The sequence below is a fragment of the Oratosquilla oratoria genome, chromosome 2 (assembly GCF_046742065.1).
Source record: "Oratosquilla oratoria isolate Oo_2021 chromosome 2, ASM4674206v1, whole genome shotgun sequence".
Classification (NCBI taxonomy): Eukaryota; Metazoa; Arthropoda; class Malacostraca; order Stomatopoda; family Squillidae; genus Oratosquilla; species Oratosquilla oratoria.
Genome location: NC_134778.1, coordinates 59,256,763 through 59,273,975, shown reverse-complemented (window position 1 = coordinate 59,273,975; position 17,213 = coordinate 59,256,763). Strand labels below are relative to the sequence as shown.

The 17,213-nt window shown below is 38.3% G+C and overlaps 1 protein-coding gene across 1 annotated transcript; it reads left to right on the top strand.

The window, feature by feature from the left end:
* The first annotated feature begins 1,078 nt into the window (after positions 1–1,078).
* Positions 1,079–14,405, top strand: LOC143039042 (uncharacterized). Its single transcript, XM_076208895.1, has 13 exons — positions 1,079–1,175; positions 1,933–2,076; positions 3,781–3,992; positions 4,699–4,848; positions 5,978–6,235; positions 6,480–6,611; positions 6,747–7,241; positions 8,777–9,001; positions 9,894–10,026; positions 11,130–11,380; positions 11,503–11,652; positions 12,947–13,053; positions 14,194–14,405. The coding sequence occupies exons 2-12, from the start codon at positions 2,022–2,024 to the stop codon at positions 13,043–13,045; spliced, it is 2,160 nt and encodes a 719-aa protein (XP_076065010.1). The 5' UTR covers positions 1,079–1,175; positions 1,933–2,021; the 3' UTR covers positions 13,046–13,053; positions 14,194–14,405.
* The last annotated feature ends 2,808 nt before the right edge of the window (positions 14,406–17,213 follow it).

The window sequence follows — 17,213 nt, the reverse complement described above, 5'->3', positions numbered from 1 at the left end:
TATATGCTATTCGATATTTTTATATTCTGTATATGGTTAAGGAAGCTGTACAGTACAGCGATTATCACTTTTCAGGATTATCATTATACCCACTCCATCCCCACCTGTTTCATCTGTGAATTTATTCAACTCGTTGTCATTTTCTTAAAGTGATATTCATTGTACTATACAGCTTCCTTTACTATATAAAAATGATAAAAAAATAGCACATGGATGAGAAGTAAGTGTACAGAGTTTGATTTGGCAAAATAGGTTAGTAGTAAATCACGACGTACTCCTAACAGTGAAGACCGTCACCATTAGTGCGGTATTGAAATGACTTCAGTACAAACAGAAGTGAAGAGCTATTTGAATTTGTAAATAATCATATTTTCTCGTAATGCACATATGCCTGTTCGAACATTTATGAATAAAGGTTTACGTATGTGTATATGGGGTTTATCCGAAGGTGTGGCAAATAGAATAAAAGTTCTCTATTTGACGGTCGCGGATCATATATTTATTTTCCATCATGTTATGAAAAATATGTCTTTTACGTAAAATAGACACTGAAGTCTCAAAATACAAACAGTAAAGAATACTCCAAGAAGTAAGAAGAGTTACCTGAGATATCGAAAATTGTCGACTTCGAAACTAGCAAACCAGGATCGAAGTCCTATCCTGAGGGGAACCTCAACTGACAATCGTGGACTGTACTGCATCCATGAATATTGGGATGTGGAAGTTGTATGAATCAGTATTTACACATGTTATTTATGACTAATTATCAAACTTGTGAAAACGAGCCACCGGCTGCGTTTGTCACTGCTTCGTATGGAACTCTGACGTCAACCTAGAGTCTAGCGGTCTTCGGCAGCCCGGCTGCAGTCGCTTTCGGCAGGAATCCCCTGGATCTAAACGACTCCATTGCTCTATTGAGAAAATATCACAACTTGTGTCTTTTAGAAAACGAGTTTTTGTAGTAGTATTTTTGTATATAAGAATGGTCACACTCATTTCTTATGTATAAAATACAAGTTCAATACAGCTTCAAACCTGTTTCGAGGTGTTCGAAGCTCAAATATAAACAAATGTGTATCAGAGAAAACGTAAACAAACGCTGATCATATTACTCTTGGCCAGAATATGGAAAAATACGAGAAACTTACTTCACACTTTACATTTTACAACAATAGGTATATGCAGTTTGATCAAGTAGTTAACAAATGACAAATTATTAACATCCTGGTTATACATTATTTTTCTCAAAACTAAATATCCTCATCAAAACCTGATTTTTATAGAATCCTAGACCTAGAATGCTTAGGAGTTAGGTGCTACTTTTCCGATGAATTAATATTTAAAAGCACCTTACCAAGGTTCCATATGTGATTCACTATAACCTTACTTTACTTTACCTATCCCCTGTCACCACCCGAAACCCCATAGTATGATAGTACTGTATTTTGAAAATACAGTACTACTACAGTAATTTTCTTATACATAATACTGCATACCTGAGACTGAGTTTTAAATTAAAAAAATTGTCTGTTGTTGCTTCTCACTTTTGATATATATTTCCTCCAATAAAACTGCCTTCATTAAAGAATAGGGGCAAACAATAATAGACTCATTTATCATGGCAAAAATAATTCAATATTTTATATGACGTATGGAGTGGAAGCACTCAAAGAATGCCAAAATGAAGAGAAGGAGAACATACCGCAGTGACATTAGCAAAATGAAAATTTTTAGATAGAACTTGCCAAGAATATTATAATGTTGAAGGTGTATATTGTTCCTAAACATGCAGTCTCACTAGTCTATGGGTTTGTAATAACCTGCAGTCGTTGCATGCCTTATTGATATTTATGGTCACCTCAAGATACATGATATGAATGATAGGTGTGCTGTGATATTCAGAAATCACTTGTATGTTTACAAATTTTACAGGAAATGTGGATATTTAGGACAGCCATAGAACCAGATGGGAAAGAAGCTTCATTTGAAACATTAATCACTCATTAGTTTTTGGAAGAAATATGGACGACATGAGTAGAGAATTAGGAGAAGTATTCAGTGAACAAAATGTTGAAGGTTTGTATCAATGGTAGTATACTACATTGTGTGATTATTGCCTAACTGGTTTGTAATTGGGCATCAAATTTACTTTATTACTCTTATTTACAACTTATGTTAAGTGACAGGGAAATGAAATATCTAATATTATGAAAAAATGCGTTCATAACACAGAAGCACAACCATAAATATAATCTAGATAGCGATGATAACTTGAATTATTGTAAAGACAAGTTTGATAACTGGATGCATAGAGAGAACCCCATGAGCACAAATTCTATCCTATATGATATGTTTGGTAAATAGAGCTTGGCATTATCAACAAATGTGGGTACAGTATATTTCAGACCAAACAAATCTACTAAAACATGGATTGGTATCACCTGTGTAAGAGCCGGTGGCAGTGGTATGTTGTGGCCATTTGGCCCCCCAGATCTTGGGGTTGAGGGGTGACCCCATGATGAAGATTCTGCCACACCAGGACCCCTAATCTCATAACACACATCACAATACTAGAGACCATACAAAAAGCCATAAAAACAATTACAGGCTGCACAAATACAACATCAACAGAACATTTACACCATCGAATGAAAGTTCTCAAAATCAAGGATCACCTTGATATGAGAAGTACACAGAAACTTGCTGCAGCCTCCACAAACACAGCACACCCACTACACTACATAGCAAAATATCCACACACACCAAGAAACATCAGAACAATACCTAAATAAATATATTACACACAGATACTCTCTTTTCCTCCACAACCACCTGACACCAGCCTCCAGAAGCATATCCATAATCATATCACTCACTGCTCTATCAACAAACGGAAAGACTATACATTGCTGCATGCCAGACCACCTAATATCCATCCCTCTGAATCTTCTCTTCCCTGAAAGGACAGAGTCCACCTGACCAGACTGCAGTGTGGCCAATATCCAGCCCTTCTAAGCTATCAGAAGATGATGGATGACTGCATCGCAGATAACTTTCCAGGATGTAACACTTCTCCCCATACTATACAACACATTATGGATGACTGCATCATACACAATCATGCACACCAACAACACAATATACACTCTGTAAAGGATTTGTGGGAAAACCCTATCCCAGCTGAGGTGCTCTTCAGGGAGATGGGTCTGCTCAGCTAGACATTCTAGGGAGCAACAACAAAAACAACTAAATAATGGATTAACATAAATTAGGAAAAAAAATCCCTTCATAACTGCATCATTTACACTGATTCTCCTCCAGTTAGGTCACAATGCAGCACTGAGGTAGTAAGCAGTTCCAGCACACCCATTATTTTGGTTCCAACTATCACTTACTCTAGATGTGGACACCACACAGAAGAAATGAAACACATAATCCCACACTACCCATTAGCTACACAGTACTAACAGTAGTATAGTATTTATTATGTGGGAGATTTATAGGTTATACTAGGAACTTTTGCTAGATACCATGGTGTGATTGGGTCTTGCCAATAGATCCATGGCAACAGATTAGAAATCAATACAGTTTTAAGAGTATTATGAAATCTTATACAGTATTAAGACTTGTAATTTTATGGAGTACTGTAAGCAGTAAATGGTAAATGATTGTTTCTAGCAGATAGCTGGACCTGAGGATATAGTACAAAAGTGAATAGATAATGTAGGAGATGAGGATGCAACTGTCCTTCCTTTGAAAACCTACTTATTAATCTTACAGATGACCTTGGCTCTGAAGATGAGGTACAGAAACGATTAGATGATATAGCAGAGGGGGACAAGAATGCTCTGCTTTTGAAAGCTTACCAGTACTTGACCAAGAGAACATACCCATCTGTATGCAGACGACATGAAAAGAAAAGCATAAGGAGAAAAGCAAGTAGACTACTACTGAAGGGAGATAAGATTTACTACAAAACCAATGGAAAGATTGTGAGTGTGTGATGTAAAAACAATATTAAAACCCCGTCATAGGTGAATAGAAAATGAAAGCCATGTTCTTTATATTATAACCAGTAATTCTGATCCTCTTCAGCATATAATTGTATCTGCTAAAGAAGACTTCACTTCACGATTTTAGTATGTAGAACTAGTCTGATTTTATATTCATCTTCATGAGTGAGTTTTCTTATTACAGTACCCATGTGATGCTGAATTTTTTCTCTATATCAAAGCAAGTTTATTGCGGTACTATCGGTTTATCTAGGTTTTAGGGTTATTATTTCAGCTTTTGAGCATTTACAAAAAAATAGCACATGGCATCTTTCAGTGTTTTTAGGTGTAGAATTCGGTATCACTATGAGTTTGCATTTGTCATTCAAATTTTACGTACCCTTTACCCACTGCTTGGATGTAAATCGCATAACTGTTGATATGATGGTAAAAGAAAGGCTTGGTGAACAGAGGTAGTTTTTAAATCCTTTGTAGATCAGGTTCATGTAAGCTAAATAATGTTAAAATGATGAATTTGTCCATATGTATAGTAAAGGATTTAATATTGTAATTGCAATTTCATCAGTCCATTATAGAAGCTTTATTATTTTCTTGTTCTTTATTGCCATGCATGACACTAATACAGTGTGTTTGCTATCACTATAAACTTTACACACATATATTTAACTTTTATGCTTTGGTACAGTTAAGGTACATCGTGGATTGTGATGAACGATTAAGGATCTACAACTCTTGCCATGTTACTGACTACCGACACTATGGCGCTAAGAAGACCCTGAGTCTCATTACCTGCCATTACATTTGGCCAGGGGTGACGAAGGATGTTCGAAATTGGGTAGGTATAATTTAAATGTTTATCTAAGAGCCCCTTCCTCCTTATAATAGGGATGGCCAAGTCAAAACACACATTTACATAATAAACAAATAAAACCCAGTCAACCACTCCTCCTATCTCAGTACATTAGGCATATGCAATGAATATGTTTTGTTAACCTCTTCAATACAAGTCAAATATTTTATCACAATATGTGTATTACAAAATATAATGTTACTGCTATTATACTTGTTCTCTTTCACTCTGAATAATTATAATGTCACTGAAAACATGATGAAGCTTGTTCACAGAATATGGGGGTTACTCAGTTACAACTACAAAATGAATATAATCAGGAAGCTGATGCCGGCATCCTTGTATATCCCACTCATGGATCATGATGCATTCATATGAGTTATCATATTCAAGAGGTTAATTGTGGTCTACTAACCCTCCATACCCTGTCCCATGCCAAGAGGTGTCTAAGTTGTGCAAAATTATCTGGTATTTCCCAGAACAAGTGGCCAACAGTTCTTGAAAAACATTCTAGTATGGCAGGATTTATCAATATAAGGAGCAATCTTTCTAAATCTGAGTTTTTGTAGTTGTTGCAAGAAACCCAAAAGTTTTCAATCTTGTGTATCCCTTGCTGTGGATGTGCTGTGTCTTGCTGCATTGCTTCTGACCCAGGGCAATGGGGGAGATGCAGGGATGACCTGTAATCTTGGAGGAGCCAAGAAGAAAGGAAGGGAGGGAGGGGTGGTGAATGGGATTGGAGTGGATGAGAGTGGAGTTATGCCTTTTGACTTTGGCTACCTTCCTTGTAAGGGGGAAAAAGCCCTAGGTATATGTATGTGTATATGTTGGTATCCCAACAAGGATGTATGAAGAACATGAGTTATGTCCAAGAGGCATACGTCCTGTTGAGGAATTATGGTTGAGGGGTTTCTCTTTTCACAAAATGTTATTGATCTAAAGGTTCCTTCAGATGAAATGTCATTACAGATAGGTGTGTCTTTCCCTTCACTGGCATTTGTTTTAAGGGTAAAACCAGTGTATGCATTTCAAATATACTGTACTAAAAAACTTTCAATTGAACTATCTTTCTGTAGTAGTATTTTTTTTTTTTCCTTTTCTTTTAATGCCCAAGGTTGACAACTGTGAAAATTGTCCGGTTGGGATTGTTATCAGGAAGCCCAACCCCACCCTGCCACAGCCAAAACTTCAGCATGTTGTTGCATCTTCTCCATGGCAACATCTTAGCCTTGACTTCTTGGGCCCAGTGAATCCTTCCTCCAGGCAGGGCAACTGTTACATATTGACAATCCTTGATTACTTCAGCAAGTATGCTCAGGCAGTCCCTCTCAATTCCAAGGATGCTTATACTGCAGCCTCTGCACTTCACAAAGTGAGTGATGTATTTAACTTCATAATTATTTATACTTTAAACATGATATTGTTATCACTTTCTCTCATATCTTATTTTCTCAGAGAAGGCCTCAGATTTTATTCAGCCTGTTCCTTCTACTCCCCCTCCCTCCCTTTCCCTCCATCCCAACTTCCCTTGCTTCCCTCTCCCTTTATCCCTCCTTCTCCCTCCTCTGGAAAATGAGCAAAAATCTATTGTTCCTAAATTTTTTTCCCTCTTTCAGGTTTTCATGAAGTTTGGTATACCCAAAGCAATTTCCTCTGATATTGGAAAAAAATTCAACAATGACTTTGATGCTGAAATGAAGAAGTTATTGCACATCGACTATCCAATAACTGCACTGTATCATCCTAAAGTAAGAGTAGAATATTTACATTGAGTATTAAGATGTTCATAAATTACTCAACCTTATACTGTACACTAGATTTTTTTTTTTTTTAATATAGTGCTATCCTAGTAGAAATTTTAATAAAAAACTTTCTCTGAGCAGGGTGATGGACATATAGGTCAGTTTAGGCAAACCCTTCAAGGCTGCATTGTCAAGTGTGTAGCTGATATGTTGGATTCCTGGGAAGATTACTTGGATCCTTGCATCTACAACTATAACACCCTCAAACATGAATCTGCGCAATTCACTCCGTTTGAGATGCATTTTGGCCGAACTTCAGTGATACCTGCTGATCAGTTGACAGACTTCAACACTGAACCAGAATTTGAAAATTCCTCCATGCTGTTAGAAGACACCAGTCCTAATAACAAGCATGTCAGGCACAAGCACAGAGTGGGGACCATGGTTCTCAAGAAAGATTTGGCCAACAAGATCAGGTGTGGAGGAAGACTTACATATATGTGGCAGGGTCCATTCCGTGTGACTCATTCTTATGGTCGAGATCTTTATGGACTAGAGAGTGTGAAGGACCCAAATTACGTGGTGAATCGAGTGAAAGGAATTCACCTGAAAGCTTATCACCTGCCATTTCACCGGGTAAGGGTATTACAATTAAGCTGGTTCCTCCTAAACAATTAGCTGCAGGCTGATTTTGTAAGTGGGCAGAGATAAACCTATAGGATTACTTGTTGGTTTTGTACCAGGATAAAAGCTATGTAAACTTTTATTGTGGTACTGACACAGTTCACTTTTTATTTATTTATTTATTTTTTCGTTTTATGTTGCTGTATCAGATCAGGATATTGTCGTTGATACACCTCATACAGCTGTATAATTCTCTACAGTGCTCAACAAAGGATTGGTTCACCAGGGCCACAGTGGACCAGTACAATGTTGAAAATGGAAACGCCCTTTAGGGGGGTGAATTTTCACACCATATGATTGTGCTGCCTACTGTTGTAGCATTGTGGGCAAAACTATTCATCCTGCCAGAAACCAACATGCTCAGTTGTCGTCTTGCCACTGTGGGGGGGAGGATTTGTGCCATGAGTATCCCATGTGTCCCTGCCTCTGGACCACTCACTGCTGCCTCTTCAAACCCCCCCCCCCCAGTGTTGTGAATATGGGCTTTATTGTAGGAAACCATTTCCCAGATCATAGCCCTAAAGAAATCCAGTTGTACAATGAAGGAAACAGCTGAACAGGGTGGCGTGTGTTCATGAAGTGTTAGATGCTGGGTTGCAAAGTTTCACCAGGAGGGTGGCTTCTCCACTCCCGCTTAGAAAAAGAGGCCTAGAAAGGCACTGAAGACTAGTAAAAGGGTCCAGACAATTGTAAAACATCAGGTTGAGTATAATTCACGAGTGACTGCAAGGAAAATCAAGGAAAGTAACCCTGAACTGTTTGGCGAGGTGTCAGTCTGAACTATGGATAGTAGGATCACAGCACTTGGGGTCACAAATCACAGACCCATCAAGAAGCCTCTTCTCACCCTTATGCAGTGGCTATTTCTTTTGTTGTACAACAAATTTCTTTAGGGCTATGATCCGAGCAATGCTTTCTTGCAATAAATCCTTACTACAGCCCATGTTCACAACACATGAGGGGAGACAGTAATGAGGCGGGGACACTTGCACACAAATCCTCCCCCCATGGGGGCAAGACAACAACTGAGTATGTTGGTTTCTGGTGGGACAATTAGCTCTGACCACAGTGTTATGATGGTAGGCAGCACATTCAAATAGCATGAAAATACAACCCCCCTAAGGGAGTTTCCATTTTCAACATTGCATTGGTCCACTGTGGCCCTGAGGGATTATTCCTATGTCTAGCCCAGTATATGTTCAAGTTTTACCACTCCACTTTCTCCATATATACAAGGTTGCACAGTATGTGAATGCATAAAGATAATGCTGTATTTAATTCACATTCCCATACATTGCAACAAAGGAGGTACTGCATCTTATGATATTATACAAAATAACCACACAAAACTCTCATAACTGATTTTTTTTTGTATAAAGTGAAGACTTACTAGGAGAGGTTGCATGTATGCAAGATCACATATTAGGGACAATTAATGAAGGACTATATTTAAAATTTGCAGACCTTTATTTAAGACTTTTTTGCAGTTCTTTGAAAATACTTCAGTTGCCTTTACAATTACGAATAAGAAACCTGATGCAGTCCCCTTCCTCAAGCAAGAAAAGGATTCTGCAGACTATGATGGTAGAGTGAATGGTATGCTTATACAGGGGAAAGCTAAAACTTATCCCATTTCATACTCAAGAGAAGATCCTACCCCAGTCATTAAGATTGAAAGGACCGATTCTTCATACCTTCCACAGATTACAATTGTAAGTAATCAATATCTATTTTTATCATACAGTACCTTATGTTGAACTGTGGTATGAGTGTTATACTTGCAGTTGGTGTGTTGCCAACATCTGTGGTGACTTGTAGGTCTGTGCTAATAATAGATTTCTGTTTCAATTTATTTATACATACATATACCAAGGGCTTTTTCACCCCTTACAAGTAAGGTAGCCAAAGTCAAAAGGCATAAATCCATTCTCACCCATTTCATCCCCACACACTCCATATATGTAGGTTATTAATTAGGTCTTTTAATTTTGTATCTTTTAAATGAAGAGAGCTGACAACTGGGAGTTACTCCCTTCCTCCTGTTATAAGGCAGTGATAGAGAAATTGACCCGCACTAACACAATACAGACAGCAGTCCAAAGAATCTTCCTAGAAGGCTCCTATGGGAGGCCCTGAGGACTGTTGCTAGCCACTGTGGGACTCTGTGTTTCTTGTTAGTGAAACTTGAGGCATCACTTAGCATCATTAAAAGATATACATACATATACCAAAGGCTTTTTCCCCCATAACAAGGGTCACCACTCAGTACTGAACCATCAACAGAAAAATTTCCTGGGTTCAGATACCTTATACTCTGGATGCACACACCACACAGAAGACATAACAGCAGACATTATTAAACTCTTTCTTTTCAGTTATATCTGGGCCAGTCCAGGGGCTTTTGCCAGATACTTTGGGGTTGTAAGCCTCCTACAAGAAAAAACTGAGCATACTGATTAATTGAAGGTTTTAATTTACTTTGGGTGGGAGTGGGTACTTGCATTTACTTGCCTAGCTCCCTTTTAAGGGGGGCAAAAGCCTTTGATATATAGTTTGCTTTTCAAGTTCATATACTCTATGGTCTTGTATAACTTTTCTTATCAGGAAGCCCCTGAATCTGCAGAATGCATGCCCAGTGCCATAGTTGTGAAAGGTCGGAATATTTCACCACTTGAAGAAGTTGTTGAAAAGGCCACCATCGAGATTCATAGCACCAAAGATTTAGATGCACCAGATGGTAAGAACAAGGTTATCTTTTAGCTCCATTGCTACCAGAAGGGTACAACACAACTGAATAAGTCCTCTGGTAGCTAGTAGCCAAAATTTGTCACTTACTCCAGCCCTATTTTTCCTGTTTGTATATCAGTTCCCAGATAACCAACCTTCTACCTGCTTCACTATCTCTCCATATGTCAACCTTTTGTCTTCCCCTCTTGGCTGTCACAGTAACCTTGTTTGAAATATTAACTTTGTTTTCTTGTCCAGCAAACCTTACAATTCTGCTCACCAGAAAAGTGTCATCAGCATGTACTAAGCTGTTCAACTTTCATTCTTGCCCATTTTCCTCACAACCTCACTCTCCTCTACTAATAACTTTTGTATTTACCACTCATCTTTCCATCCATATACAAGTTAACATCCATGGTGACATTACACACGCCTGCTTCAAGCCAACACTTACCTCAGAATTCTTTTGCACTCTCTTCCTTTACCAGCAGACATTGTTCTTGGATCATCCCATCCATATTTTGTTCTTCATCTTCCCCTCAAGTTCCTTCCATCCACCTTTGCTTTCTGCACTCTTTTTGCTATTCTTTCTTCACTCATTTTTAAACCATCTTGGCATTCTATAATGAACCCTGTTTGCCAGCTCTGTCGTTCCCAATCTCTGCCTCCCCTCCACAGTTTTCACTCTGTCCATCCTTATAACCCCCACCATACTTCTTAACCACTTTATCTCAAACATGTTGAGGCTTTTCCTTTCTGCCTCCTTCAAATTTCAAGTACCATGGAGAGCCATGGGTACAATCACTTCTTCATACAATTTTCTGTTTGCATTCATTCCCAGATACCTATTTCTCATGACTTCATTCCCCCCCCTGACATTTACTCAATTCCTTTACTCTATAATTCACCTCCACCCCCATTCTTCCATCCTATTCCTTGCTACAAGTGACCCCAAATACCTGTAGCTCTCTGCTCCCACCAAGCACTTGCCCTTCCTTCGTATCTAGTAGCACATATTTACTATTTCCTTTTTGCCATTTGAAATGTTAACAGAACTTGTCTAGAGACTGACTATATTTGTTCTGGGAATGTCACTAACTTTCATTTGGACAGGAAGAGGAATTGAATTGCAATGGGATGTCATGAACATAGTGAATGAGGAGAACTTAGCTGCGCAAGACAAGATTGAGCCCATGGATGAAGAGGATGAGAATGCACTTGTTGAAAAGGCTGTACAGTACTTACTTGACAAATCATACCCGGAAAGTTGCTCAAGGCAGGACAAACGAAGTGTTAGAAGGAAAGCTCAGCGACTTGTCACCAGTGAAGGACAGATATATTACAAGAAGAGAAATGGAAGCTATGTAAGTGAAAGGATGCAAAAGTATTGCAGCTAGATTATTATCTTTCACACTATGGCTGTTTTGATAAACTTACTCCAATTATTCTCCATTGAGTTGCTATTTTTTGTGTCTACATTTCACAGGTGCGCTACATAATGGACCCAGAGGAACGTGCACAAATCCTGAGTTCTTGTCATGTGAATGGCACAACCCACATGGGCATTAAGAGGACACTTGCACATGTAACAGAACAGTTTATCTGGCATGGAGTGTCAAATGATGTACATGTATGGGTGAGTTGAACATGTGTAATTGGCTTGATAATGAAAAAAAAAAATGTATATTTGGTGCTTGGGCATCCCCTGCAAAATTCAGGTAATTATTTATGCCTGTACTTAACACCTGTTTATTTATGTACACGGTTTTTATCTAAAACATGGGCTGAAAATCCTTTTTTTTTTAATGCTTGAGACTGGAAGTGAATCAAATTTCACCACTATTTGTTTTCATTTATTTATTTATTAATTCTCTCCCTCCCTCTCCCCCCAGAGTTGGGAGTGGGGAGGGATAGCTTGGGGATGGAATCCATTTTCATTTAATAGCACAGGCTGTACATATACCTTGAGAGTAGTTATATGTGAACATGTGGTGTTTATAGGAAGGATTTTGGTTCCAGTGTATTTACCTAATTGTAGTGTACAGAAAAAGGGCAACCCTTGTTTGGTCCTGTCTCCTATTCTCAAATTTTGTAACATACCTAGACTCAAATTTATGTACATTTCCAACTTAATCTATATCTTTGATTTCCGATTATCATATTAAGATTTGAACTCATGTATTCCATATACTTATACATTTATATGGGAAGCTGTATTTCTTTACATCCTTTCAAAATGTGGTCTTTCTTAATTTACTTCCATGACCTCTTAAAGCCCTCCCATAATCAGGATACCTCTTCTATCAATGTAATCTATCCCCTTGAATGACCTTATGTCACCTCTTTCTCTTCGATCTTTCAAAGTTGGTAGACCCAGTATTGTTAGTATTTCCTCTTATGGTATATCTACCAGGCAGGTGTTCTTTTGGGGTAGTTTTGGTACATCCTGTTATTCCCAATACTTTTTGTATAGTTTGTAAGGTATCCCTTCTTGTAATGCTTGCACAAGGAGGACGTGAATCTTGTCTACCAGCTGTTCTTTGTATTCCTCAAGTTGCTAGTTTGAAAACCTATCAGAGTCTAGCCCCTTTCCAGATTCTCTAGTGGTACATAAACTTGCTTCATTTTTACTACTTGTCATTTAACAATTTTGGTTACTCCATTCCCCTCTTGAAATACACTTATATATTGACTGGAAATATTTATCCATTATTTCCACAGGTACATACATACATATACCAAGGCTTTTTCCCCCTTACAAGGGGGGTAGCCAAAAAGAAAAAGGCATAAAATCACTCCCACCCATTCCATCCCTGAATACACTCCACACACCCACAGGTGCATTTGCATATTCATAAATATGCATGCATTAAAATAAATCCCATTACTTTGAATTTTTATATGGATATTTCCTCTGTTTTGGCACACAGGTGGAAAGTTGTCAGAACTGCCCCCGGAGGGGCAAGAGAAGGAAAGTTAATCCCACAACTTCTAAGCATCAAGTAAACAAGAAACCACTGGACTTTTGAGAAACTAGGTAAATCTACATTTATTTCTTTTACTTGTTTCATTTACTAGTTTCATTTACTTGTTATTCTAGTATGTGTATGTATGTATATTTTAGCTCCTTAATCTGGTCTCTTTCAAAATTTTCCAGTTATATGTAAAAACAGAGCATCTTAAATTTTTTTCTTATGGGAAATGTTGATCTAATATGCAAGCAGTTCCACATTTTAATAACTTTGTGGAATGAATTGAGTTCAAATATACATTCATACTGAAGGTCCCCCTCGTCAGAGGAATATGAAATAGTTATATATAAGGCTTAATAATATAAGGTAAAAGGCAAAGAGGGGTCACAAATTTGGTAGAAAATGAGTTCAGAGGAAATATGAGTCGTCATCTTTGGGAAGAAGAGAAGAAATGATTGTTAAAATGTTGAATGCTGGAAAGTTGAATGGGATTGATCAAATAATGGTAAAGATGTTTTAAAAAGGAGGAAAAATCATGGTAGAATGGGTTAAGAAGGTGGTAGTTGTTTATAATGATACATACATACATACATATACCAAGGCTTTTTCCCCCTTACAAGGGAGGTAGGCAAAAAGGAAAGGGCATAAAATCATTCCCACCCATTCCATCCCTGAATACACTCCACACCCCTCTACCCTCCCTCTTATCTTAGCACCTCCTGGATGACGGGTCATCCCTGCACCCTGTCCACTGCCCTGGGTCAGAAGCAGTGTCGCAAGACACAGCACATCCACAGCAAGGCCGCTTCATTAAATCGGCGACCCCCCCTCTCCGTCCCCCCATGCATAAAAAGAGAAGACGGGGAGAAATCCCTTCGGGCTGCGTCAAAATTTTGCTCACACATACTATCTCACCCCCCATCCCCCCTGCCCATTCCACCTTATGCATCACAACATTATCCATATACAACCATTCTCCATTCACCCGTCTTCTGTCCTCTCCTGTCCTTCCTCAACAGACATTCCCCTCTTCCCCAAAGCCCCCTTCACCCCATCCATCCACCTCATCCTAGGAAGTCCCCTCATGTTCACTCCCTCCACATCTGCCTCCCATACCTCTTTTACTAGTCTCTTTTATAATGATAATGATATTTTTTAATTATATGTTTATAATGATAAATTAATTTTATTGTTATTTCTTGCAGTGTGGTTGCTAAGATATGAAAACAGATCATTCCTCAAATGAAGTGTGACACTTTCACATCACAGCAAAGGTTTCCTCAAATAATTTTTGTAAATATGAGAAGTCACTTAGGCCTCTGGATCAGACAAATGAAAAGTTGACTTCATACAGTAATGTATCAAATATTGAATGCTCTCAAATACTCTATTTTGGATTAATAAATTATAAAACAACTGACTTTGTTTTAATTTCAGTGTACCTTAATTCATATACCTTTGTATCTCAAAAGGCCTCCTCCCCCTTATGAAGGAGGCAGCCTGCCAAGGTATGAACCCACCATGAAACCCTATAATGGTATGGTACCATTGTGTACATATAGATAACACTGGGGAACACTCATTTTGTTGCATTTAAAAAAAGACTTTTCTATAGTCAACTTGAGTGTGCTGATTTCAAATCTGAAGTCGGGTTTTGTCTGCAAGCTACAGATTTTATGCAATTTGACATTTTTATTTATTTTAAATTTTCGTTATTATAGGAAATTGCAATATCAGCCACAATTCTTTTGTTCACTTGAATCTTAAAACAGTATGAAAGCCATTTCTGTACATTTATTAAGGCAAAAGAAACAGAACATTAACAGAACATCTATCCCAAAGTTAGATTAGCATCCTTCAGAACATCACCACAGCTGATGGAAGCTTATCAATTTCTTTGTGTATTTTTTTCAGGCAGGAATTTGCGTTTGTAACTTTTGCGTTTGTACATTTCATCTGGGCAATTTCGTTTAATGCTCCAGCAGTAGTCAGCCATCATACTTTTGTCCCAGCGCCCTTGGTAGCGTTCTTCCATGATCTTTAGGTCTTGGTGGAATCGTTCTCCTTGTTCGTCACTCACAGCCCCCAGGTTGTCAGGGAACTGATCAAGGTGGCTGTTCAAAAAATGAAGCTTGATGCTCATGTTGCACCCGAGATCACGAAAAGCGAGGAGCATTCTGTTCACAAGTTCACTGTAGTTCTCCGCCATATTGTTTCCAAGGAAGTTCTGAACGACTGCCACAAAGGATAACCATGCTGCCCTTTCTAAAGCGGTCATCTTAGCAACAAACTGATCATCACGAATTAGGGTTCGAATCTGTGGGCCATCAAACACGCCTGCTTTGATCTTCTCAAATTATAACCCTGGTAAAGCTGTGATGATGTGTTGGAAACATTCACCTTCGGTTTCCAGTGCCTTGACAAATTGTTTCATCAAACCTAATTTGATGTGAAGAGGAGGAAAGATGATCTTATCTCTGTTTACAATTGGGTCTTGTATGATATTTGGCATGCCTGCTTCAAGGGTGTCACGAATAGGCCAGTCCTTCTGGACCCAATGTCTGTCTCGTGCTCGGCTATCCCACATACAGAGGAAACATGGAAACTTGGTGAAACCTTTCTGTTGTCCAAGAAGAAAGTTGACCATCTTTAAGTCTACACAAATTATCCAATTGTTCTCATGATACTTTAATAAGTCCATGACCATTCTCATATCATCATAGTCTTCCCGCAAATGCACTGAGTGACCGACAGGTACTGCTCCATAAACATTGCCATTATGTAAAAGAACACACTTTAGACTGCGTTTTGAACTGTCTAAAAAGAGTCTCCATTCAGCAGGACTATAGTAAGGTACACCCAGTTCTTTGAGAAGCCCTGGGATGTCATGGCAGTAAACAAACTGTCTGTCTTTTGAAAAGAAGGTCACAAAAAGCTGGTCACGCTTTCTGAAATATGATACTTTAACAGAGTGATCAACAAGATTTCTGCCTTGTAATCTTGATGCCAAAAGCTCTGCTGCTTTCTTTGAAAGACCTAAATCCCGCACTAAATCATTCAGTTCAGCCTGGGGAAGAGGCTTAAGGACGGGGAAAGGTTCAGTGTCTGAAGAACAGTCCTCCGATTGTGAACACTTTTCTGACAATTCACTGTCACAACTGTCTTGCTGGCTAGTATCATGTCCAATGTCTTTATCGTCCAATGAAGGCAAGCCTTTGAAAACTGGAACAGGTACTTCTTCAGAGTGCGGAACAGGCCGAATAGCTGAGGAAATGTTCGGATACGTAATCTTATGTCGGTTTTTCTTCCCAACACCCGTTGTGTTTACCATGCAGAAATAACAGTCAGTTACATGGTTGGTGGGTTCGCGCCAAATCATTGGAACTCCAAAAGGCAGACCTTTGCGTTTTCCTTTGGTCCAGTCTCGAAGCATTTCCTCACAATTGTGGCACACAATATGAGGAGCCCATTGCTTGTCTTGATCACCAAGATGAACTTCAAAATATGCCTTGTAGGCACGCTTGACGAACGAGGATATGTTACGTCTCTGACAATTGAGTGTGTAGCATCCACATATGTAGCAGAAGGCATCAGGCTTGTTTCTGCAATGATGTCTCATTCTGGAAGCCATGTTTGAACTGAAACAAAAGAAGAATGATCAAAATATTAGAAGCTATCTATATATATATGGACGTTAAAATGCTTATACATGGTTTACGCAAGTTCACATATGTACAATTTCATTAACCTCATATTGCATACAAACTAGAGCTTGTAGAGAAAAACTAATTTCAGATTTGAAATCAGCGCCTAAAACTCTTTCAAAATCCGTTAAAATATCCAATGCAACTCAAAGTTACTGAAAAAGTGTTCCCCTGTGTAATAGATATGTGCAACATTGTACAAGTATTAAGTATTGTACTTGCAAGTGTTCAATTGTGGTTGTATTTTTCCATTGCATAATTGTCATAGATGTTACTGTATATTGATTTTGTTATTGTTATTATACATTTCTGTGTGGCTTTTTGTAAGGAGAACCAAGGCAAATCGTGTATGTTTTCCTACACTAGATAAGAAGGCTTGGTGCCCCCCAAACAAGCAGTCTTGATTTCGCCTTCTAAGCGAGTAACGTTTTGTCTCTGTAGTGCTAAATAATTTATATATTTAATTAAATTTTGTTTATATAGTTAATTTGATTTTGTTTATATATTTGATTAAAATTTGT